General features: G+C 43.9%; 1 protein-coding gene across 1 annotated transcript in view; it reads left to right on the top strand.

Annotated features, from left to right (window-relative positions):
- The first annotated feature begins 46 nt into the window (after positions 1-46).
- Positions 47-27,434, top strand: part of UFSP2 (UFM1 specific peptidase 2) — a 46,989-nt gene continuing 19,601 nt past the window's right edge. Inside the window, exons 1-5 of the mRNA XM_068278694.1 lie at positions 47-120; positions 10,027-10,105; positions 13,724-13,904; positions 13,987-14,047; positions 15,430-15,587. Of these exons, the coding sequence (XP_068134795.1) occupies positions 118-120; positions 10,027-10,105; positions 13,724-13,904; positions 13,987-14,047; positions 15,430-15,587 (482 nt within the window). The 5' untranslated portion in view covers positions 47-117. The remainder of the gene's footprint in view (positions 121-10,026; positions 10,106-13,723; positions 13,905-13,986; positions 14,048-15,429; positions 15,588-27,434) is intronic.

Consider the following 27,434-nt stretch of genomic DNA (forward strand, 5'->3'; position numbering starts at 1 on the left):
GACAGTCTAGTTCCTGTTATGGGTGGGGCTTAAGGAAAAGTGACCAATCAAACAACGTATAGTCATCCATGGGAGTGGTTAGGGAGGGAAGTGGAGTGCGGCTCTTCTGCTGCAGCCATGGTAAGTGGGGCTATTGGGGGATTGTATCGTGGCAGCTGTTCGTTTGTAAATGGAGAAAATGCAGATAAACTTTTTCATTAAACAGCAATGTGCTTTTCCCAGCTGCCTCGTAATCAGTTATAAGATAACACATATTCTGTATGTCTGAATAGAAACATATATTACAATACAAGTGACCTTTTCTCTTCTCTAATTATGAAGTGGTATTGTAGGTAATATTGCATGCACGTGTTATTATGTGCTAAACTTTAAACCTTAACTGTGAGGGATGTGTATGTTTTCTTTTAAACAATACCAGTTGCTTGTCAGTCCTGCTAATCTCTTTGGCTGCAGTAGTGTCTGAATCACACACCTGAAACAAGCATGCAGGTAAACCAGTCTGGCTTCAGTCAGAGCACCTGATCTGCATGCTTGTTGAGGGGCTGTGGCTAAAAGTATTAGGCCCCGTTCACACTGCATGCATTTCCATCCGCGTTTTGGTAATGCGTGCAGGAGGCCGACATGCACGACATCAGACAGTGCATAGAGTGCACTGTCTGATGTTCAAACTGCATGCGTTCCGGGAACACATGCTGCACGCATTTTTTCCAGAAAGCACGGCTGACCCATTCACTTTAGTTACTGGCACCGCCCACTGGACACACTGTTCCCCATCAGGTCCGTCTGACCGATGGGAGGATACATCTAGTGTGACGCAGTGTTGCCAACTCATCCCTTTAATTACTGACACATCTAAGTTATACAGGTTCTGGGGCTATTTGCACATAATCAGTGCCTTAACTGCATCTACCTAGCCACAAAACCTGTATAATTCATAGGCGTCAGTAATTAAAGGGATGAGTTGGCAACACTGGTGTGACGTTGGGTTGAGGGCTGGCACATTAGGCGTGCAGACATAGGAAGAGATGTGAAGGTGAGTGAGACATTTTCATTGGTTCAATTCTTTGTTGAAACTGTTCCCCATCAGGTCCGTTTATGACATATCGGACAGGGATTGGTCTTTGATGCATTGAGGACTGTGATTGGATGCTTTGAACTGTATGATGTAGTATAAAAATGGTGATATGTATGCATATATTTGTGACTGTCATGGCTTGATAAAGGAACACACCATCGTTCCGAAACGTCGCATGATGTACTTCTGTACTATATGACAGTCTGTCAATAAATTTCTGAAAGAGCATATGATGGTGCCGGCTGTATCCTTCTTCACTTTAGTGAATGGGATCAGCCATGCAACGCATACAAACGCAGATGGCTTGCGTTCATATGCGTTGCGTTCAGAACGCACGGCCGTCCGCGTTTGCTAATGTGAACAGGACCTTAGGGACGCAGGATCAGCAGGAGAGTCAAGCAACTGGTATTACTTGAAAAGGAAAACTCCATATCCTTCTCAGTTTAGGTTCCCTTTAACTAATGTAACTAATGAATTAAAAAGTTCGAACCTAAATTGTGACATCTGGCTTAGCTATATTCTACTGTGTGGCTATACTCCAAATGGCATAAAGCAAGGACTTCATCAGGGGTGTTACTACAAATCCAGGCGCCCTCCAGTAAAGAGAGTTATATGGAGGATGCCATATTTATTTCCTTTTAAACAATGTAAATTGCCTGGCTGTCCTGCTGATTTTCTGCATCTAATACTTTTAGCCATAGCCCCTGAACAAGCATTAGGTACTGGCTCCTAGACAAAACCAAGAGGACCTATACTCCCTGATTGTCACTTCTGCTAGCACAAAGGTTGCCCCATTTGGTCCTACTGCCATTGTGGTCTAGTAAAATAAGTTGCATGCTATCTGGTTTATATCTCTTATGCTGGGAATACACGTTTCGTTTTTGCCTTCGTTTTAGCCTTTGATTCGTTCAGTAAACGAATCGAGTGTTGAAAACGTATGTGGGGGCGTGGCTTGACGCTGTCTCAAGATGGCCGCTTAACTCAGAGCTCCGGCACGCTGTCCGCCTAAAGCTTCACCCCACAATCCACTCAGCTGTCCTTACGTGGCTATGAGGAGCGCCCGAAGACAGCAATCCACCGCACCACAGGAAAAATCCATTCCGGTTCCAATCGGCAGAACGGTTCCCGATCTATTCCGCTCACACAGCCTCAGATCCCAGACCCCCAAGATGGCGCCAGTAAAGGAGACGGTGGCTCCAACAACCTCGCCGGATTCCTCTCCGCCAGCCTCCACATCTAATAAGGTGGGTGATAAGCTGAAAAAAGCACCCACGCTGGCAGATATGAAAGCCTTTGCGGATGACATAAAAGCCTCCTTTCATTCAGCGATTGCGGAAGTACGCCAGGATGTGGCTGCAATCGGAGTACGTATATGTACAATAGAGGCCGCAGGCGCCAAAAGGGACTCTCAGATAGCCTCCCTTCAGAAAACCTCCGTCTCACACAATGAGAGACTTACGGATCACGCTAGAAGGCTGGAAGACCTCGATAATAGAGGCCGCAGAGCGAACATACGGGTGCGAGGGGTACAAGAAAACGTGGCCTCTTCAGACATTACTAAGGCCCTGTCAGCCATCTTTAATGATTTACTGGAGAGACCTGCAGATACCCAGATAGGCTTTGTCAGAGCACACCGCGCGCTGAAACCGAGAGTCCTTGAGGGTGATAAGCCGCGTGATATAATTTGCTGTATGGAATCTTTCCCATTGAAGGAAGAGATCATGCGAGCAGCGAGAGAACAGGAGGAGATACTCTTTAATGGTAGCCCGATCCAACTATATCAGGACCTTTCACCTCTTACGCTTGCGAAAAGGAGAGCTCTCAAACCCTTGCTAACTGCTTTAAAAAACAAGGGTCTAAGTTATAAATGGCGCTTCCCCTTTGCACTTGCAGTCCAGCAGGGAAGTAAAGTTTTCATCATTAGACATACTTCAGAAATTACAAGCTTCTGTAAAGATCTTGGTCTCCAGCGCATTTCCATTCCTGACTGGGACACCGATCCGGCTACTTTAGAAACCTCCACCAACAAACGCTCCAAGATTGATCGTGATCAAGAGGCCTCAGAGGAGGTGGAACAAGACACCACAGAGGATCAAGAAATCCAAGAGGGCGCGCAACACTGCAGCCCTGACCACACGCTTTCGGATGGAGACTAAAGGATCCAGATGAGTTGTTTATCTCTTTAATTACCCTCACAATGCTTGCATGCTAGGTTATTTAGCTGGGAACTGCCTAATTTCTCCGACCTACCCTTTTTGAACTGGTGATGTTATACCTACCTCTCTTCTCAAGACCCATAGTATGTAGCGAAGTTTATGCTGGGCCTATCTTGGCCGGGGTGCACATCTGCTGAATCACTTGAGTCTCCCTTGTCAGTGCGGGCTGATGCGGGGTGTGCCTTTATGGGGGCCATTTTATAGACATATCTGATGTGATGGCAAGCAATGATTGACTTGGCTTGGTGGAGTGGGCACGTTGCCTTTTGGCCTGGAACGCTGGGACTCTGCTGAAACTTCTGATGGCACCATGCATGAGACTTGGGAGAATCTGAGCAAATTATGGTTGTTTGGACGGGGGTGGACTCGGCTGTCGTGCCCTCCCTGGTCGGGCCCTCCGTTTTGGGGGGGCCCTTCCCGGGAGGGCGGGGCGGGGAGCGCCTTCCCCGGGGGATTATGCTTATGTATCGCTGGTTTGGTGTGGCCCTCTAAAGTGGGGACTCGATGGGAGTCAAGGGGAGGGAGGTTGGGGGTGCCAGATTAGAAAGCTGAAGAGATGGCAGGCATAGGCCCATGATCCGAGGTAAACCTGCATGAAGAAATAAGCTGTACATCTTTCTGGGGGTACTGGGATAGTTAGCTTATAATTAAAGTAATATGTGAGTTATATATGTCGTTTTACAGGTTTATATACCCAAGAATTGCCTTCCTGTTCTTATCTTTTATATTTCATTTTCACTTTGCTGTTAAAAGCTGAATTGTCTAGCTGTCTAGGGCAGTCATAAGTGGATAGCTGAGGGGATGTACACATAATAAATCAATACAAGGGCGGACGGCGTGGATGGATTTTACACCTGGTGTATTTACAACTACTTCCCTAGTTTAATACGTATGCGCACTGTTGCTTAGACAGGCTTATACGTGTACTAATTCTTACTATTGCCTCCAGAGGTAAGAGCCATCCGCACGTCATACACTTACCCCAAAACAGTGTCTCAGATACACTGGTTTCTCATCCCACATTAGTTGTGGACGCACCCTCCCCTGGTGCGCCCGCGTGGGTTAATTCCTGCTCCTTACTAAAGGTGCATAAAAGCTGTTATATGAGCCCCCCTCCCACGGGTCACCATTCACTCTACTTACTTTTCTTTTTCTTGTTTAGTCTCTCCCTTTTTTTTTCTTCTTTTTTTTTTTTGCTTTAGTGCCTCAATACTACTGTCTTGTCATAATGTCTACTCATTCTCCTTCTGGGTCTGGAAGGCCGCCCAGACCATGTACTACCGTGCTCTCAAACAGGGTGAATAGTGAGAATAGACACCTATCCTCATGGAAACTTGTTAGCCTGAATGTTAACGGTCTCAATATCCCAGAGAAACGATCGACTGTTTTTAATTTCTTACAGAAAGAAAAGGTTCAGGTTGCCTTTTTGCAGGAGACACATTTTCGAATGAACCATGTTCCAGCTAAGTGTGATAATAGATTTCCACTATCCTTCCACTCTGCCTCCCCTACATCCAAGACCAAAGGAGTGTCCATCTTCATGCATAGGGATTTTCCTTTTGTGGTGGATGAGGTGGAATCAGACCCAGAGGGACGTGCATTGTTTGTCAAAGGGACTATCAGTTCCCAGGTAATGACCTTTGCTACACTTTATGCTCCTAATAGAAACCAGCCCTCTTTTGTTGCCTCCACGCTGTCAAAACTTGCAAACTTCACTCAAGGCGTTCTGATCTTAGGTGGGGATTTTAATGTACCCTTGCAGCCCCTGCTAGATTGTTCAAATGGCTCATCTGTCCTTTCGTACAGAGCAATTAAATTCATTAGGCAAAAACTACAACAACTAACCTTAATGGACCAATGGCGCATCTCTCATCCAACGGAAAGAGACTTTACTTTTTTTTCCCCGCTACATAATAAATACTCTAGGATAGACTATTTCTTTATTGCTCAAAGAGACTTGTCCCTAGTGTTGGATTCTAAGATCGGAAGCAAATCTATCTCAGACCATGCTCCAATCTTCCTTACCATGAAATCTGTACAGAACATATCTAAATCATGGTGTTGGAGACTCAATCCTAATATCCTAGCAGACAAATCTAGAATACAAGAGCTCTCTCTTGCACTATCTTCTTACATTGAACAAAACGACACTCCTGACGTTTCTAAGCTGACAGTGTGGGAGGCACATAAGACGGTGATCAGAGGCAGATTTATCCAACTAGGCTCTAAATTGAAAAAAGAACGCAATGAGGGCATTCAAACTCTATTGATCAATATTGCCAGACTAGAAAAAATACACAAACAATCCTTGGCAGTTAGTACCCTGACAGAACTGACTGAATGTCGTGACAAACTAAATAAACTACTGTTCTCAGATGCCAAAAGAAAGATTCTAAAGGGGAAACGTATTTTCTATGAAACTGGCAATAAGAGTGGCAGGTACCTGGCCAGGGCCTTACGAAAACAGTCTCTCCAATCTAACATTCCCTGCCTGATAAATCCCAAAACACAAAAGAAAATGGTAAAATCTGATGAGATAGCGGAAGAATTTAGAGTGTATTACAACTCCCTCTATAACTTGAGCTCAGATTCACCTAACATGAACCCAGAACTAAGAAAGGCCAAAATCAAGGAATTTCTTAAACAGTATGCTAAACCTCTTGGGCTGTCTGAGGGGGACAAGGAGGACCTGGAGGCTCCGCTGGCAGTGGATGAATTCTTAATTGCAGTAAAAGCCCTTAAACCAGGCAAAACACCGGGTCCGGATGGACTGACAGCTCAATACTACAAATCATTTAAACAGATCCTAGGCCCACTTTTTGTGGAGGCTTTCAACGGGATCTCGTCCTCCACGGTCCCCTCTAGGCAATTTCTTGAGGCACATATCTCAGTTATCCCTAAGCCAGAAAAAGATACCCAATGTTGTTCTAATTATAGACCAATTTCACTACTGAACCTAGACGCAAAGTTACTTGCTAAAATCCTGGCAAACAGGATACTACCCTTTATACCGAACCACATTGAACTAGATCAGTCAGGTTTTGTCCCAGGCAGAGAAGCTAAAGACAATGTAATGCGTACGATAGGTGTAATGGCTTACGCAAAGGCTCACAAGATCAGCGCGTTCCTCCTTTCCACTGATGCCGAAAAAGCTTTCGACAGGGTGGCGTGGGATTATATGCGTGCCACCCTGTCGAGCCTGGGCCTGGGCACCCCCATGTTACAATGGATTGGGCTTCTATACACCAACCCCTCGGCCAGGATGAAGGCTAATGGTGCTTTGTCTGAGCCAGTGCTCATTTCAAATGGAACAAGGCAAGGTTGTCCCCTGTCCCCCCTCATATATATTCTCACTCTGGAACCATTCCTTAACGCTGTGAGGGCAGACAGAGACATTAGGGGGATACTAGCAGATGACACCATACATGTGGTCTCGGCATTTGCGGATGACCTTTTGTTTTATCTCCAGGACCCGCTGGTGTCTCTGCCTGTCCTAATCAATAAATTCAGGGAGTTTGGCGTCATTTCAAATCTTAAAATAAACTTTCATAAATCCCAAGCTCTGAACATCTCCCTGGAAAATCCCCTTATCCAACACTGTAAGCGATCCTGTGCTTTCAAGTGGGCCAGAGACTCCCTCAGATATTTAGGGATCAATATTCCAACAAACCTAAGTGACCTTTACTCCTTGAACTATACTACTTTGGGGATTGCCTTGAGAGATGACTTACTGAGATGGGGCCAACAAAAAAGCCTTTCATGGTTTGGCCGCATGGCTTCAGTTAAAATGAACTTATTACCACGCTTCCTATATATTAGTCAATGCATCCCTATCTCCTTACCACCTAAATTCATCAAAGACCTTCAAAGCCAAATTTCTAAATTCATCTGGGGACACAACCCCTCGCGTTTAAAAAGATCCACTTTATTCCTGCAAAAAGAAGAGGGTGGCATGGCTCTTCCAGATCTATACAAATACCACATAGCGGCCCAAGCCTGTCGAGTGGTCGAATGGGCCAATAATATATCACCTAAAAACTGGGTTAAAATAGAACAGGCCTCGGCCGAATGCAAGATTCAAACCCTGGGCTGGTCTACCTGCCCGGCCAAGATCCAATCCCAATGGGGTAACCCCCTCATGACGGCAACCATAAAAACCTTAAGGAAAATCCTCCCATCGTTAAAACAAGTCTCATGTCCTAGTAGACTGGAATCTCTTACAGATAACCCAGACTTTTCTGTGGCCTCAGACATCCCTTTCCTGAGGAACTGGCCAGGTGCTTGCTGCCCTAGAGTCCAAGACTTCCTCAGTAGAGGTACAATACTATCATTTCCACAGATGACAGCTTTAAGAGAGGACGTCAAGCTAACACAATGGCAATACTTCCAGATCAGGCATTTCCTAAATGTTAGACGCAGATCCACAGACTGGACTAAAATGCCTACGGACCTTGAGAACCTTATCTCTAATGCTATTAAACCGAATCACCTGATCTCTATGATTTATAAGATGTTAACAACTGGCACTGAGGAATTCAAACATAGGTTCCAAACTCAATGGGAAACTGATTTGGGTAGGGAGATTGCCAATGACCAATGGTCAAAAATCTGTTTGTTAAACCACAAGGGGTCCCTCAATACCAATACACAAGAACTGGGATACAAAATTCTAACACGCTGGTATAAAACCCCTTACACTATTCAGAGGGTGTTTCCATCTACCTCTGCTGACTGTTGGAGATGTAATACAGATGTGGGCACTCTTTTTCACATCTTTTGGTCTTGTTGCTTAATTGAATCATACTGGTTGGATATACATAGGCTGATGGAACATATTCTGGGTGAGAGCGTTGTTTTCTCTCCGGGCCTCTTTTTGCTTCATGACACGTCTGACCCAGTCAAATCATATAAAAAATCCCTGAAAATCCATCTAATCAATGCGGCAAGGGCTCTTGTCCCATTGAATTGGAAAGCAGCAACTGCTCCTACAATCAAAGCCTGGGTCAGGCGGGTCGAGGCAATTGAGACTATGGAACATATTATACTGTTGGCACAGGATCGTAGTGAGCAGTATACCATTACTTGGTCCCTATGGAATGAATTCCAATGTTCTCAGACATATAAAGACATTATGCAGACCTGAAGCCCAAAGAACTAAACCCTTTTCTCTTCCTGTCTTCTTTTATTCTTCTCTTTCCCTCCCCCTCAGGTGGCCTTGTGGGAGGGCCCTAGATTGCAGTTTATAACACTTTTAACATTGTTTGAAGGTTCTGGACTAACAAAGCAGCCTCGCAATGTTAAAAACCTATACGCTTCAATATAGATATGTTTCTGCTGTTCATGATCTGTTTTGATACAATTTTTCTGCTGTTAAAAGGTCTTAATCTAGTCATGTATCTTCCAAGACTGATCAATGTTCTTCTGCTTGACCTACAAAACTGTATTGTATGTTCTTTATCTACATTTGGCAAATAAAAATTCAATTGTGAAAACGTATGTGAAAATTAGTCATAATCTCATTATAGTTTCGATTAATAGACCCCAAAAACGAACGACTAGTGATCGAACATGTTTGATATTATCGCTCTTTATCCATCTAATCGAGCCATTGGTAGGCTTGATGGCTGTTCAGATCGATTATATGGTTCGTTTATGTTAGTCCGTCCCTGTAAAAAGGGATTTTCGTTTCGTTTCTTTGCAGCCTTCGATCATTGGAAAAACGAAACCATCAGAATCGAAAAAAAAAATGAAACCGTGGGTGGTGATATTAACCGTACGTTCGATTATTTCGGGAACGAAAAGGACAAAAGGCACAATCGAAACGAAGGCTAAAATGAAGGCAAAAACGAAACGTGTATTCCCAGCATAAGATGTTTCAGTGGTGAGAGTAGAACCAACATTTCCATTTGTAAACTGCTTCGTAGACATTGAAAAGCTAACTAGTGCTGTGTCATTTTGTGGATTCTGCATAATCAAAATTTTTACTTAAAGTGGATCCGAAATGAACTTTTACTCATTGCATAATTGTGTTCCTTTCCTATTGTTTATAGGGCATTCCTCAAGCCAAATACTTTGTTTTTTGTTTTAATACTCTAATTCCCTGTAAATTAAACAAGCCACACTCACAGGTTTTCAGAGGGCCTTGGCACTTTCAGACAGTAGCAAGGGCTCATGGGAGCTCAGTCTGGACAGGAGGAGAGGGAGGTATTACTAACCAGAGATTTCAGAGGCAGAGGGGAGGGGGAGGAGGAGGGGGAATTATTATTTTTTTTTTGCTCAAGATGCAGATAAGCCTGCCTCTGTGTAATGTTTGCAAACAACATGGCTGCTGTCATTGTATCACAGGAAGACATAATCATATTCTATTCAAGCTGTTTGCAGCTAGATTTGCTGTGTAAACTATCTAAACTTTAGATAAGATATATAGACAAGTTACTTGTTATAGTTATTCATCTCGGATCCGCTTTAATTTGGAGAAAGCAGTTGCCAGAACAGAACACCCTCATAAGCTTCTAGGTGGGGGAAGTGAGACCGACTGGTGCTTGTTTCCCTGCAATTGAAGTATATTATTTCATGTGGGTGGAGCTTTTACTGTGTTCTAGAAATAAGTTGGTACTACCATAACATGATCTATTGTCTATTTTAGTACAATTTGATTTTTATTTTCCTTTTATTATTGTTATTGAATTTATCAAGGAATCTAAACACCTAAAACGATTTCCTCTGGTTGTACAGGTTGTGTCAGAAGCGGCTGAAATCATTTTTAGGACACGAGGTGGCCTCTGCCTGGCCTTTGATGTGGCAGCAGCTGATGGTATGTAGAATCACAATGGGCCTGATAGAAATGTATTGCCTCATCTCTCTAGAAAAATAAGATGGATCAGGGGTTTTGCACTCTCTGTACTTATCATTATTTCAATCATAATCAAGTGGCGTTAAATGGTGAATGTGGGGTGCTCCCCTGGGGTTAGTAACAGCAATTGCCTTGCACTCCCTGCACACGGCAACTTTGCTGCAGTACAGTGCATCAGGCCCTCTGTCTTTTTACTGTTCAGCAGTCTTTGTTGTCAGATTTGTCAAGACTTAAGGCCCATACACACGGGGTACGGCCGTCGCTGGCAACCACGTGGCACGCGCGTGTTGCGGCGACAGGTCGCCCGTGTGTATAATGCGTGCGCCCCGAACCGTCGCCCGTCGGAGCTGTCGCCAGGCGATTGACATGTTCTATCGCCGGCTACAGCTGTTGCCCCAACTTCGCCGGAACTGTCGCTAGTCACGCGTGAGTACGCGGGCTAGTGACAGGAGACCTACGCGTGTGAATCCGGCCAAGGGATGCTCCATTCACAAACAGCTTCCGCCGCGTCTCTGCCTTTCTGGCGAGACGTGTGGACAGCTGTCGCCGGCAGGGAGCTGACGCTCCCTTTTCGCGTGCGCGCATGCAACGGGGAGTATGTAGCTTTACAAATCATGTAAAAGTAACATTCTACTGAATGTAAATGGCGACGTTTAAAAGTTGTAACAGTTTAATAGCCAAATATTGGGTGGATCAGGCAGTAGTATAGTTCTAGAGAGCAACTACAACAATTTAGGTAAACTAAACTATGCATAAAAAGACAACTGTCATTTCACTTACAGCAAGATCCCCAGTATCCACCACAGGCGGGGATTGCCTGATGCCAGATACGAGTGCTTGTCAGTTGCTCACCAGGGTGCTGACATCACACCGTGGGAGTCTTGTTGCATTGTGAGAAATAACAGCTGTTATCAACTGCCATTTATGCTGGCCTCCCAAACAAGGACCTGCACCGCCTGCAATAAATGCAGAATGCTGCTGCCAGATTGCTAACAAACCAGCCTCGCCACTGTCACATTACACAGATCCTTCGCTCACTGCACTGGCTACCAGTAAAATGGAGAATACTCTTCAAGATTGGACTGCTGGCATTCAAATCACTGCACAATTTGGGCCCTGGATACATGAAGGACTTGCTGAAGCTGAACCACACCTCTCACAACCTCAGATCAGCAGGTTCCATAAACTTGGCCACTCCCGAAGTGCACCTCAAAACCTTTGGAGACAGAGCGTTCTGTCATGCTGCCCCTACTCTTTGGAACTCCCTACCATACCCAGTAAAGACAGCCCCTTCCCTGGATGTATTCAAATTCAGACTGAAAAGCCACCAGTTTAGCCTGGTATTTCCAGACTTATGGAATTCTTCCTCTGTACCACGATTTACCAATCAACCAATTATTGGTCTGAGCCATGCTTATGCGCTTTGAGTCCTATGGGAGAAAAGCGCTTTACGAATGTTATTTGTTGTTTGTTGTTGCCAAAAAAGCAGCATCTCCTTCCACAGAGATCACTTGCCGGCAGTAAAGATGTCGCCATGTGATACATTTCAGAATGTAAAGCAGGGAGAGGAAAGATTTTACAGTGGGCAAACACTGACTAAATCATTTATACATAATTATTATAAAAAGTAAGGACTTTTTTCATTATATTATTTTCGCCGGAGTTCCTCTTTAAAGGAAGACGACAGTGAATCAAGTAAGCAGTTAAAATTTAACAGAACCAACAGGTTTTGGACTTCTCATAAGAGATTCTCAGGGATTTCCTGAACAACAGTTGCTAAGTCTAAGGCCCAGTACACACCAAAACTGCTAGCAGATCCTCAAACCGCTAGAGGTTTTTGAAGCAGATTTCAGAGTGATTCTAGGCATGTTTACAGACGTTTTCTAAACATGCCTAGCGTTTTTTTAGAGTGTTTTTGTGTATAATAAAATAACTAATAACATCCCATTGAAATACATTAGCCAAGCGTTTTCACAGGGGGAAGCGGTTTGCGAAACGCTTCAAAAACCGCTCGATGTGCACCAGGCCTAACTGCCAAAATAGTGTCCAAGCGTGTAGGGAGGCTGGTATCTTACTATTGTGGCAGTAGGTAGCAGCATTGCGATCTTCATCAGAAGGGGAGAGGGAGGCAACAAAATCTAGTTTCGCTAAGGGCATTGTGGAGCTGGCCCTGCCCTGAATGCAGTTTTAAAGCGAGAGGAATATGGAGGCTGACATATTTATTATCTTTTAAGCAATGCAAATTGCCTGGCTGTCCTTCTGATCATCTGTCTCTAATACTTTTAGCCATAGACCCTGAACAAGCATGCAGATCAGATGTATCAGCCTGGAGTCTAGCTAGATTAACTGCATGCTTGTTTCTGGTGTGATCCAGATAATACTGAAGCCAAATAGATCAGCAGGACTGCCAGGCAACTGGTATTGTTTAAAAGGAAATAAATATGGTAATGGTAGCCTCCATATGACTCCCACTTCATGTGTACTTTAACCTATTTTGGTTCCTGGACGTAGAAACTATGTCCAGGAACCATGCGCGCTACCGCGGCCGATCGCGCGCGTGCACGCGCACTCCCAGCCGCGGATTCGGTAGCCAGGGAATCAATGTATCGGGCTACGGTGCCCGATCATTGATTCCTCTCCCCCGCTGAAAAAGCGACAGCTTCTCTCGGAAGCTGCGCCTTTTCTGGCCGTTCCCTCCCGGATGCGTCACTCTAAGTGTGTGTTACGCTTAGAGTGACGTCATGTAAACAAACTCATGGCCGCCATCTTGTGGCCAAAAAGTAATACTACAACTGAAAATAAAAATAAATTAAAATGAACACACATTTACATTATAAATCTATTGTTTACCTCCCACCCTCCCAAAACTACCCAAATAAAATGTTTACTATAAAAAAAAACCATTACAATAAAAAAAAAACATGTAAATATTTACCTAAGGGTCTAAACTTTTTAAATATCAATGTAAAGATGAAATATTTCTATATATTTTTTTATTTTAAACTTGTTAATAGTGATAGATGCAAAATGGAAAAAATGCACCTTTATTTCCAAATCAAATATTGTCGCCATACATTGTGATAGGGACATAATTTTTGACGGTGTAATAACCGGGACATATGGGCAAATACAATACGTGAGTTTTAATTATGGAGGCATGTATTATTTTAAAACTATAATGGCTGAAAACTGAGAAATAATGAATTTTTCCATTTTTTTCTTATTCTTCCTGTTAAAATGCGTTTACAGTAAAGTGGCTCTTAGCAAAATGTACCCCCCAAAGAAAGCCTAATTGGTGGCGGAAAAAACAAGATATAGATCAGTTCATTGTGATAAGTAGTGATAAAGTTATAGGCTAATGAATGGGAGGTGAACATTTCTCACGTGAAAACCACGGAACCTGAATGGGTTAAACTGTTATCTGTATGTGTTTTATGTCCACCTAAATATTTTGTTCCTCTTTCTATTCCCTTGCTAGTTTTCATTGTTACATTTTCCAAACTGTTCTGTGCACACATTGCCATGCCATTGCCAGTTCCTTTGTTTCTTAATACAGCGTAATGTTTTGCTTGTTCCCAGATACCTCCTGCAGGAAGGCACTTGTGGGGGCACTAAAGGGTCTTGGGAGGAAACTTCAGGGTGAATCTCTGGTGCTGAACATTAAGAAGAGCTCATTCTATGTCTGGCCAAACACTGGGGTCAGCACCTCCTCCGCTCTCACAGATGACTCTCCCTGCAAGGACATTCTAAACTTTATGCCGTGAGAAATTCTGCATTGTCTACAAATTATACATTTATTACTTTAGACATTTAAAAGTTATTCTGTTGTTTTACATTTTAAGGATTGAGGATGATGACAGACGCAAAAATGTGAAAAAGAAGGAGAAAAAAATACTAAATATGGTAAGTGAATAATGGTCTAAGGCCTGGTGCACACCAGAGGAGTTTTTCTGAGCGTTTTGAGTTTTTAAATCTGCTGCTAATGTTATTCCATCTGTCTGTGCACACTGGAGCAATGAGGTTTTGTAAAAAATCCCATAGCATCACATTGGGAAGAGCTTTTAGAGGTTTCAAAAGCTCTTCCCAATGTAATGCTATGGGGTTTTTTACAAAACCTCATTGCTCCAGTGTGCACAGACACATAGGATAACATTAGCAGCAGATTTAAAAACTCAAAACGCTAAAAAAAACTCCTCTGGTGTGCACCAGGCCTTAGATACTTAGGACATTAATATAGGTAACTGAGCCTGCAGACAAAAGTAGACTATCATCCATACATAAGCCACATACACACCCAGGATAAATGTCGGAGCAGTGCTTTTCAGCACTGCTAGATTTGGTAGCAGCCAGCGCCTCCATAGACTACAATAGGAATCATTCCTATTGAAGTGCTCAGTGAGTAACGTCGGCTCCATCAGAAGACGGAGCCGAGGTTGCTTAAAAAACACAATAATTCAGCCTCCAGCAATCGCTGTAAGCCGAATTATTTTATTCCCCCACTATCCATGGCGGCCTGGAGGGGGAATAGTAATTAAATAGGCCCGGACTTGTGCAGAAGCAGGATCAGCCATATACCGCTGTAGCCTGCGCCCAAGTCTAACGGCGCCGATTTCAAATGTACTCATAAATGTCACCCCAATCTATCATTCCTATTAGATAGCTGCATTTCATTGGCTCATTTTCAGGTGATAAGAGAATTTACTGCACCTCTCTTGCCTGGTTCCTCTCCTCCCTTCCCCCTCCTGATAACAAAGTGCTGAAAGCTATGTGGGCTATCCTGGCTCACAATGGGTGGGGCATATTAACTCCTCCCCTTACCTTCAACCTTTCACCTACGGCTGAATGATGCGGTTATTGCAGTCTGTAGGAAGGAACTGCACTGTTTTTTCAGGGGGGGGGGGGACCCACATATATATCTGTATATTATAAAGTAGCATTGATTGTTTTCTGCATGTGTTCTGTACTTTTGTAAATCACCCACAAGGATTAACGCCACCATAAGGCCTGGTTCACACTGGCAATAGAATTAGTCTTTTTACTTGAACTACACGGAATGGATACTAACGGTGGTGAACAGGTACTATGTTAATCAATAGGATGTGTTCACATTGCTCTGTTAGAACAGATCAAGCAATGGACGAGTTGCATTGACTATGTGCTAATGGAACAGTGGGTCACGGATTAAAAACTGATCCATTCCACGGATCTGTGCAGTGTGAACTGGTCCTTATGCTTCATCCATAAGTGAAATATTACTGTATTGATGCTTTTTTTTTATATTACAGGAGCAAGTTGTGAACTTCAGTATTGTGTTTGAGATGTCCACCTCGTCTAAAGCAGTTACTCCAGTAATTACTTACAATCTGAAGAGTCATCATCATGTGAGCATGACGTTACCCATAGACACCGCTGTATCTGTTTCTCCAGAGGAAAAATGGGGCAGGTCTGTCTTCAAATGGATGTTACCCTTTTTTCATGATTTTGACAAACGCAGAGTTTTTGTTTATTTATCTGTTACATTTTAAATGGTATTTAGTTTAAAGGGACTCCGAGCAGTGCAGAAACTATGGAAAGATGCATATCATTTTAAAGCTCTCTTTCTCCTCTTTCCAATAATATATAAACCGCCATCCTACGCCTTTTAGTTTTCCCTATTTTCGCGATCAAAATTGCAGCGGCCGCGATTTCGATCGCGAAAATAGGGAAAACTAAAAGGCGTAGGGCGAAGATTTAGGTGTCGCCAGAAAGAGGAGAAAGAGAGCTTTAAAATGATACCCATCTTTCCATAGTTACATTGTATTACACAGGGCGACTTTTTCTCAAACTCAGCAGCTCCATTCAGCAGAAAAAGTCGCCCTGTGTAATACAATGTAACTATGGAAAGATGGATATCATTTTAAAGCTCTCTTTCTCCTCTTCCTGGCAACACCTAAATCATCACCCTACGCCTTTTAGTTTTCTCTATTTTCGCGATCGAAATCGCGGCAGCGGCAATTTTGATCGCGAAAATAGCGAAAACTAAAAGGTGTAGGGTGGCGGTTTTATATATCATTGGAAAGAGGAGAAAGAGTGCTTTAAAATGATATGCATCTTTCCATAGTTTCTGCACTGCTCGGAGTCCCTTTAAATAGTAAATGGGAATCGGTTACAGTGGACCTGAACTCTTGCACAGGACAGAAGGAAAACGTAGAGAAATGCACCCTGTATATATTTAGAGAGTTTAGCCTGTCTAATTCCCCCTCATCTGTGTCTAATCACAAGTTGTAATTTGATCCTCCCCTTTGTCACATGACTGCCTATGGCAGATAAGCAGATAAGCCCATTTGAAAGCACAGGCTGTTAACGATATGTCTGCTTCCATGAATCGGGAAGTAAAAACTGTGCAAATTTATTTTACGATTTGTATGAGCTATAACAAACACATGTTTTTAGTTTAACCACTTCCCGACCGCCTAACGCACAGAGGCGGCCGGGAAGTGTGCCCTGCAAGGACCGGCTCACCCACAGAGGCGGCGGTCCTTGTAAGGGCATGGGCGGAGTGATCGCGTCATCCGTGACGCGATCCTCCGCCGGCGCCTGCCGCCGCTCACCCGCCGCAACATCCCGCCGGCCATACGGAAGCGCCGGCGGGATGTTAACCCCGCGATCGCCGCATACAAAGTGTATAATACACTTTGTAATGTTTACAAAGTGTATTATACAGGCTGCCTCCTGCCCTGGTGGTCCCAGTGTCCGAGGGACCACCAGGGCAGGCTGCAGCCACCCTATGTCGCACCCAAGCACACTGATTTCCCCCCCTCCCTGCCCCAGATCGCCCAGAGCACCCCTCAGGACCCCCCCTGCCCACCCCCCAGACCCCTGTGTGCACCCAATCACCCCCCTAATCACCCATCAATCACTCCCTGTCACTATCTGTCAATGCTATTTTTTTTTTACCCCCCCCCCTCCTGATCACACCCCCCACCCCTCAGATTCTACCCAGACCCCCCCCCCCCAGACCCCCCCTCGCCCTGTGTACTGTATGCATCTATCCCCCTGATCACCTGTCAATCACCTGTCAATCAACCATTAATCACCCCCTGTCACTGCCACCCATCAATCAGCCCCTAACCTGCCCCTTGCGGGCAATCTGATCACCCACCCACACCAATAGATCGCCCGCAGATCCGACATCAGATCACCACCCAAGCGCAGTGTTTACATCTATTCTCTCCTCTAAACACCCACTAATTACCCATCAATCACCCCCTATCACCACCTGTCACTGTTACCCATCAGATCAGACCCTAATCTGCCCCTTGCGGGCACCCAATCACCCACCTACACGCTCAGATTGCCCTCAGACACCCCCTTATCAATTCGCCAGGGCATTATTTACATCTGTCCTTCCCTGTAATAACCCACTGATCACCTGCCAATCACCTGTCAATTACCCATCAATCACCCCCTGTCACTGCCACCCATCAATCACCCCCTGTCACTGCCACCCATCAATCAGCCCCTAACCTGCCCCTTGCGGGCAATCTGATCACCCACCCACACCAATAGATCGCCCGCAGATCCGACATCAGATCACCACCCAAGCGCAGTGTTTACATCTATTCTCTCCTCTAAACACCCACTAATTACCCATCAATCACCCCCTATCACCACCTGTCACTGTTACCCATCAGATCAGACCCTAATCTGCCCCTTGCGGGCACCCAATCACCCGCCTACACGCTCAGATTGCCCTCAGACCCCCACTTATCAATTCGCCAGTGCAATATTTACATCTCTTCTTCCCTGTAATAACCCACTGATTACCTGTCAATCACCTATCAATCACCCATCAATCACCCCCTGTCACTGCCACCCATCAATCACCTCCTGTCACCCCCTAGCACACCTACCCATCAGATCAGGCCCTAATTTGCCCCGTGTGGGCTCCTGATCACTCGGCCAAACCCTCAGATCCCCCTCAGACCCCCTTCCGATCACCTCCCCAGTGCATTGATTGCATCTATTTTCACCTCTAACCACCCCCTGAGACACCCTCAATCACCTCCTGTCACCCCCCCTAGCACTCCTATCCATCAGATCAGGCCCAATACAACCTGTCATCTAAAAGGCCACCCTGCTTATGACCGGTTCCACAAAATTCGCCCCCTCATAGACCACCTGTCATCAAAATTTGCAGATGCTTATACCCCTGAACAGTCATTTTGAGACATTTGGTTTCCAGACTACTCACGGTTTTAGGCCCGTAAAATGCCAGGGCGGTATAGGAACCCCACAAGTGACCCCATTTTAGAAAAAGACACCCCAAGGTATTCTGTTAGGTGTATGACGAGTTCATAGATTTTATTTTTTGTCAAAAGTTAGCGGAAATTGATTTTTATTGTTTTTTTTTTCTTCACAAAGTGTCATTTTTCACTAACTTGTGACAAAAAATAAAATCTTCTATGAACTCGCCATACACATAACTGAATACCTTGGGGTGTCTTCTTTCTAAAATGGGGTCACTTGTGGGGTTCCTATACTGCCCTGGCATTTTAGGGGCCCTAAACCGTGAGGAGTAGTCTAGAAAACAAATGCATGAAAATGACCTGTGAATAGGACGTTGGGCCCCTTAGCGCACCTAGGCTGCAAAAAAGTGTCACACGTGGTACCGTCGTACTCAGGACAAGTAGTATAATGTGTTTTGGGGTGTATTTTTACACATACCCATGCTGGGTGGGAGAAATCTCTCTGTAAATGGACAATTGTGTGTAAAAAAAAATCAAACAATTGTCATTTACAGAGATATTTCTCCCACCCAGCATGGGTATGTGTAAAAATACACCCCAAAACACATTATACTACTTCTCCTGAGTACGGCGGTACCACATGTGTGGCACTTTTTTACACCCTAAGTACGCTAAGGGGCCCAAAGTCCAATGAGTACCTTTAGGATTTCACAGGTCGTTTTGCGACATTTGGTTTCAAGACTACTCCTCACGGTTTAGGGCCCCTAAAATGCCAGGGCAGTATAGGAACCCCACAAATGACCCCATTCTAGAAAGAAGACACCCAAAGGTATTCCGTTAGGAGTATGGTGAGTTCATAGAAGATTTTATTTTTTGTCACAAGTTAGCGGAAAATTACACTTTGTGAAAAAAACCAATTAAAATCAATTTCCGCTAACTTGTGACAAAAAAATAAAAACTTCTATGAACTCACCATACTCCTAACGGAATACCTTGGGGTGTCTTCTTTCTAAAATGAGGTCATTAGTGGGGTTCCTATACTGCCCTGGCATTTTAGGGGCCCTAAACCGTGAGGAGTAGTCTTGAAACAAAAATGACCTGTGAAATCCTAAAGGTACTCATTGGACTTTGGGCCCCTTAGCGCAGTTAGGGTGCAAAAAAGTGTCACACATGTGGCATTGCCGTACTCAGGAGAAGTAGTATAATTTGTTTTGGGGTGTATTTTTACACATACCCATGCTGGGTGGGAGAAATACCTCTGTGAATGACAATCTTTTGATTTTTTTTTTTACACACAATTGTCCATTTACAGAGTTATTTCTCCCACCCAGCATGGGTATGTGTAAAAATACACCCCAAAACACATTGTACTACTTCTCCCGAGTACGGCGATACCACATGTGTGGCACTTTTTTGCACCCTAACTGCGCTAAGGGGCCCAAAGTCCAATGAGTACCTTTAGGATTTCACAGGTCATTTTGAGAAATTTCGCTTCAAGACTACTCCTCACGGTTTAAGGCCCCTAAAATGCCAGGACAGTATAGGAACCCCACAAATGACTCCATTTTAGAAAGAAGACACCCCAAGGTATTCTGTTAGTAGTACGGTGAGTTCATAGAAGATTTTATTTTTTGTCACAAGTTAGCGGAAATTGATTTTTATTGTTTTTTTTTCACAAAGTGTCATTTTCCGCTAACTTGTGACAAAAAATAAAATCTTCTATGAACTCCCCATACTCCTAACGGAATACCTTGGGGTGTCTTCCTTCTAAAATGGGGTCATTTGTGGGGTTCCTATACTGTCCTGGCATTTTAGGGGCCCTAAACCGTGAGGAGTAGTCTTGAAACGAAATTTCTTAAAATGACCTGTGAAATCCTAAAGGTACTCATTGGACTTTGGGCCCCTTAGCGCAGTTAGGGTGCAAAAAAGTGCCACACATGTGGTATCGCCGTACTCAGGAGAAGTAGTTTAATATGTTTTGGGGTGTATTTTTACACATACCCATGCTGGGTGGGAGAAATAACTCTGTAAATGGACAATTGTGTGTAAAAAAAATCAAAAGATTGTCATTTACAGAGATATTTCTCCCACCCAGCATGGGTATGTGTAAAAATACACCCCAAAACACATTAACCTATTTTGGTTCCTGGACGTAGTTTCTACGTCCAGGAACCATGCGCGCTACTGCGTGCCCCAGCGGCCAGTCGCGCGCGTGCACGCGCACTCCCGGCCGCGGATTCGGTAGCCAGGGAATCAATGTATCGGTCTACGATGCCCGATCATTGATTCCTCTCCCCCGCTGAAAAAGCGACAGCTTCTCTCGGAAGCTGCGCCTTTTCTGGCCGTTCCCTCTGCGATGAGTCACTCTAAGCGTGTGTTACGCTTAGAGCGACGTCATGTAAACAAACTCATGGCCGCCATCTTGTGGCCAAAAAGTAATACTACACCTGTAAAAAAAAAAAAATTTAAAATTAACACACATTTACATTATAAATCTATTGTTTACCTCCCAAAACTACCCAAATAAAATGTTTACAATAAAAAAAAAAACCCATTACAATAAAAAAAAAAAAAACATGTAAATATTTACCTAAGGGTCTAAACTTTTTGAATATCAATGTAAAGATGAAATATTTCTATATTTTTTTTATTTTAAACTTGTAAATAGTGATAGATGCAAAACGGAAAAAATGCACCTTTATTTCCAAATAAAATATTGTCGCCATACATTGTGATAGGGACATAATTTTAACAGTGTTATAACCGGGACATATGGGCAAATACAATACGTGTGTTTTAATTATGGAGGCATGTATTATTTTAAAACTATAATGGCTGAAAACTGAGAAATAATGAATTTTTTTCAGTTTTTTTCTTATTCTTCCTGTTAAAATGCATTTACAGTAAAGTGGCTCTTAGCAAAATGTACCCCCCAAAGAAAGCCTAATTGGTGGCAGAACAAACAAGATATAGATCAGTTCATTGTGATAAGTAGTGATAAAGTTATAGGCTAATGAATGGGAGGTGAACATTTCTCACGTGAAAATGACGGAACCTGAATGGGTTAAACTACTTCTCCTGAGTACGGCAATACCACATGTGTGGCACTTTTTTGCAGCCTAACTGCGCTAAGGGGCCCAAAGTCCAATGAGCACCTTTAGGCTTTACAGGGGTGCTTACAATTTAGCACCCCCCAAAATGTCAGGACAGTAAACACCCCACAAATGACCCCATTTTGGAAAGTAGACACTTCAAGGTATTCAGAGAGGAGCATAGTGAGTCCGTGGCAGGTTTCATTTTTTTTTGTCGCAAGTTAGAAGAAATGGAAACTTTTTATTTATTTTTTTTGTCACAAAGTGTCATTTTCCGCTTACTTGTGACAAAAAATAATATCTTCTATGAATTCACTATGCCTCTCAGTGAATACTTTGGAATGTCTTCTTTCCAAAATGGGGTCATTTGGGGGGTATTTATACTATCCTGGAATTCTAGCCCCTCATGAAACATGACAGGTGGTGAGAAAAGGCAGAGATGCTGGAAAATGGGAAAATTCACTTTTTGCACCATAGTTTGTAAACGCTATAACTTTTACCCAAACCAATAAATATAGGCTGAATGGTTTGTTTTTTTTAATCAAAAACATGTTTGTCCACATTTTTCGCGCTGCATGTATACAGAAATTTTACTTTATTTGAAAAATGTCAGCACAGAAAGTTAAAAAAAATCTTTTTTTTGCCAAAATTCATGTCTTTTTTGATGATTATAATAAAAAGTAAAAATCGCATCAGCAATCAAATAGCATCAAAAAAAAGGTTTATTAGTGACAAGAAAAGGAGGGAAAATTCATTTAGGTGGTAGGTTGTATGAGCGAGCAATAAACCGTGAAAGCTGCAGTGGTCTGAATGGGAAAAAAAGTGGCCGGTCCTTAAGGGGGGTAAAGCCCTTGGTCCTCAAGTGGTTAAGGCTGCTTTCACAGTGGGACGTTAAAGTCCCACGTTACAGTAGCCTGTAACGCAGCCCAACTCACAGCAATAATAAATTAATGGGCTGTTCACAGTGCCCACGTTGCGTTGGAGTATAACATAGCACGGTAAATGAAAGTGCAGCGTGCTGTGCGTTACACTCTTATTTGGCTGCGTTAGACTGTTTGCACATGCTCAGTAATGTTTGTTTTTTAATGTCCCGCATGCGCCATTTTCGTTCGATCTGCATGCGTCAAAAAGTGCGCATCACGTACGCATCAAGAGACGCATAACGCAGATCAATGTAACATCCAACTTCAAAGCGAACATGCGTTGCGTTAGGGGCACGTTATGCGACCTTAACGTTGCATCTAACGCAACGTCTTGGTGTGAAAGAGCCCTAAAGGTTATTATGCTGTTGTGTATCTTTTACAGCAGAGAGGACGTTCTGAGTTCAGGTCCACTTAAAAGTGTTCCAACTCTTTATTAACCCTCCTGGCGGTATATTAAAAACCGCCAGGGGGCAGCGCAGCCGTTTTTTTGATTTTTTTTTTTTTTTTTTTTTTTATATCATGTAGCGAGCCGAGGGCTCGCTACATGATAGCCGCTGCTCAGCGGCATCCCCCCAGCCCCGCCGATCGCCTCCGGCGATAGGCGATCAGGAAATCCCGTTCAAAGAACGGGATTTCCTGGAGGGCTTCCCCGTCGCCATGGCGACGGGGCGGGATGACGTCGCCGATGTCATGGACGTCGTGACGTCTAAGGGAGTCCCGATCCACCCCTTGCCGCTGCCTGGCGCTGATAGGCCAGGCAGCGCAGGGGTCTAGGGGGGGGCTGTGTTGCGACGCGGATAGCGGCAATCGAGCGCGGGGCAGCGGCGATCGAAGTGCTGACGCAGCTAGCAAAGTGCTAGCTGCGTTCAGCAAAAAAAAAATTATTCAAATCGGCCCAGCAGGGCCTGAGAAAACCTCCTGCGCGGCTTACCCCGAACTACGTTCGGGGTTACCGCCAGGAAGGTTAAAAGAAAAAAAAAATGACCAAATCATCATTGTAAAATTCCAAATACAGTTAACTCCCTTTATAGTCAACTTAAAGAGACCTGGCCAAGTAGTTTACTATATCAGAAGTTAACTACACCAGGATTGGTCATACCTTGTATAGTCATACATGCACATGGTCGGGATCTGGGGACAGAGTTTACTATAGCCAGAGGTAGTTTATTATAATGAGGTTCTAAGGTACATTTTCAAGTTGCTGACTATGGATGTACACCACCCCTGTTGCGGCTGAGCTCGGATGTGACTCTATTGGGGGGCTGTCTACTACCAATACCAATTGCTAACAAGCTCCCGGCTGGTGCAAGAGAGCAGCTGACAGGCAGACCACCTTCAGCTGCATCATATGAAAGAGCCCGAACGGTGATATTACCCGTGTGATAGTGTGTGATGCTAACCATGTGATGCTACCTGTGTGTTATAGTGTGTGGTGCTGTGTGTTCCTGTGTTATAGTGTGTGGTACTGTGTGCTCCTGTGTTATAGTGTGTGGTACTGTGTGCTCCTGTGTTATAGTGTGTGGTACTGTGTGCTCCTGTATTATAGTGTGTGGTACTGTGTGCTCCTCTGTGACTGTGTGTGGTACTGTGTGTTCCTTTGTTATAGTGTGTGGTACTGTGTGTTCCTGTGTTATAGTGTGTGGTACTGTGTGTTCCTGTGTTATAGTGTGTGGTACTGTGTGCTTCTGTGTTATAGTGTGTGTGGTACTGTGTGCTCCTGTGTTATAGTGTGTGGTACTGTGTGCTCCTGTGTTATAGTCCCTGGTTGAAACCCCAGCCAGGGCACTGTCTGCATGGAGTTTGTATTTTCTCACTGTGCCTGTGTGGGTTTCCTCCGGGCACATTGGTTTTCTCACATACCTGAAAAACATTCTGCTAAGTCAATTGGCTTCCCCCTAAAAACTAGCCCTAGACTATGATGGGCATATGACTATGATACGATACAGTAGGGATTGTGAGCTCCTCTGAGGGACAGTAAGTGATATGACTATATATTCTGTAAAGCGCTGCAGAAGATATCAGCGCTATATAAATACTAAATAATAATAATCCCTCCTTAGGTAATACTATGTATGAATGAGTCAGTGCAGTGAAACATTACAGGTAAAAAGGTTAAATGTAATTTTACTTCCTGGTTTGTGCAAACTGAACAGAAACAGAGATTTCTTGGAAGTATTTTACACCCAACTGTGTCATGTTGGTATGGATTCCAGCAAATGCAGACTGGACTTAAAAAACTGATTTATAAAAGCCCCTTTCCCACTTGTGCATTGCTGGATGAATTTTTAGCAATGCACATGCAAGGACATCAGAAGTGCATAGACTGCACTATCTCATATTTCCAATGCATTGCTCAATGCATGGTTACATGCAATTTTGCGCAAATGCAGTGCGGTCCAATATGCAGGACACTAAGTAGGGAAGGGGCCTAAGAATTGCAAATTGTGATCTTTTGGCATAGTGCCAGCCAGCAAATCTGATTGCCTGAGGGGATGCAGCTGTAGTCCAGCCTGCAGGCGCCATGACATGCAAGGAACTGCACACTTATGTGTCTCTCTGCATATCAGGAACTGCAAGCAACTGCATTGAATTTCATAGGGAGTAATGCATGGGTATCACCAGCAATTACATTGTACTTCATTCATTACTCTAAAAATGTGCTGCAGCCATGCAGTTTTATGCCTGGATAACAGTTAACACTGCATGCACACAATTTGTAAAAAGTGCATTGTAGGGGGAAAAAGAAAACGGCATAGCCCCCTCCAAAGGATTATGAAAGGACCACTAAAATACATGTAAACATATACAAATAAGTAGGTTTTTCCAGAGTAAAATGAGCCATATATTACCTTTCTCCTATGTTGCTGTCTCTTACAGTAAGGGCCCGTTCAGACTGCACACGTTTCCAGCCGCGTTTTGGAAACGCGTGCGGGGGGCCGACATGCAGGACATCAGACAGTGCATAGAGTGCACTGTCTGATGTTCACACTGCATGCGTTCCGGACCTGTGCGGTCCGGGAACGCATGCTGCACGCAGATTTTACAAAAACGCGCGGCTGTCCCATTCACTTTTCAGTGATGGGATCAGCCACGCAACACATACGAACGCGGATGGCGTGCGTTCGTACGCGTTGCGTTCTGCATGCGTGGCCGTCCGCATTTTGCAGTCTGAACGGGCCCAAAGTAGTAGAAATTTGACATTACCAACAGGTTTTGGACTAGCCTTTAGTGAATGGCATTTGCTCTGTCCAACTGCTAATAAACTGCAGGGAGGCTGTCATCATTGTATAAATCCTTTTCAGGGCCAGTGCACACCAAAAACCGCTAGCAGATCCGCAAAATGCTAAAGATTTTTTAAGCAGATTTTAGAGCGATTCTAGGCATGTATAGAGAGGTTTTCTAAACATGCCTAGCATTTTTTGGAGCGTTTTTGTGTAGCAGATTTCAAATATTGTTACAGTAAAGCTGTTACTGAACAGCTTCTGTAACAAAAACGCCTGGAAAACCGCTCTGATCTAGCGTTTTTCAGAGCGGTTTTCTACTTTCCGATACTTTAACATTGAGGCAGAAACGCCTCAGAAATCTAAAAAATGCTGCAGCCCCCAAGTTTGCGTTTGTGGAAAAAACGAACCGCTCTGGTGTGCACCAGCTCATTCACTTTCATTAGCCAAGCGGTTTTCCCCCTGCAAGCGTTTTAAAAAATGCTCCAGAACCGCTCTAGTGTGCACCAGCCCTCAGAGAGAATGTCTTTATAAAGAATGAAAGCTTTGCTGAGAATCCCCTATGAGGAGAAGGGCTAGTCCAAAACCTGTCTGTAATGTCAGAATTCTACTACCTACTGTAATTGTTAGCAACCTAGGAGAAAAGAAATATATGGCTCGCTGTACTCTGGAAGAAACCTACTTCTTATTTGTATTTGTTTACATGTATTTTACATTTTACGATTTCCGCGACAGTGGTCCTTTTTAAATCGTTAGCTAACCATGCAAATTAGGTGAATAGCTTGGAGGAGCCATGAACACGCAGCCCTCATCACTGAGCTACAACCAGCTGACAAACTCTGGGGATGTACCTTGCAAGAGAAGGGGGTTGAAAAGTCCCATGACTGCTGACCACTGCCTCACCTCTGGACATGCTGCAGCCTCTACTTCCTCCTCCCTCACCTTGTCTGCTAGTTGGCTGGGTGAATAACAGGTGCCACTTCATTAAAAGAGATTTCAGCTGTAGCTGTAACATCTAGCAGCCAAGATTTTTTTCAATTATTGTTCCATAAGTTGAGATATTTTGATGTCAGATCAAAGGTTTTGTTGCTCAAGTCTAGCTGCTCTAGTGATAAATGTGCAATTAATATAATGTCATCTGCTGGGAGACAGCATGCGAATCGTGATGTAAGGTACATACACACATCCAATCTTGGTTGCGTAGGTAAGTTCTCATACTACACGGAAGTGGTAAAATTGGCCAGTCAGGAATGTGTGTACCGGCCCTTAGGCTTACGATTGTCCAAAAGCATATTCAAAGATTAAGATCCAGTGGTGTTTAGAGTTATGCCTTTGTGACTAGTATACAAAATAATGTAGTATAGATTGTTATGCTAGGTTAAGGGCTCTGCCTCGGACGTAGGAGTCCTGGGTTCAAATCCTGGCTCTTCCTACTCAGTAAGCCAGCACCTATTCAGTAAGGAGTTCATTGGGCCAGTCTCCATAACACTGCTACTGCCTACTGAGTGCGCTCTTGTGGCCTCCTCGCAAGCGCTTTGAGTCCGACAGGAGAAAGGCTCAATACAAAAAAAGGAATTATTATTAATTATTACACACTGTGTTTTTCTGGCAGATTTACTGTCACATTGATTATTTTCAACATGTCCGATCTTATTTCCGAGCATTTTCCAATCAATTTCTTATTGAAGTGAACAGAAAACGGTCGGAAAACGATCGGAAAATGCTTGGAATACAGATATGTTGGAAATAATCGATCTGACAGTAAATCTGCCAGAAAATCTCATAGTGTGTACCTAGCATTGGTCAATAAGCAGCGCACTGCTGCT

This window comes from Hyperolius riggenbachi, chromosome 1 (genome assembly GCF_040937935.1).
Source record: "Hyperolius riggenbachi isolate aHypRig1 chromosome 1, aHypRig1.pri, whole genome shotgun sequence".
Taxonomy (NCBI): Eukaryota; Metazoa; Chordata; class Amphibia; order Anura; family Hyperoliidae; genus Hyperolius; species Hyperolius riggenbachi.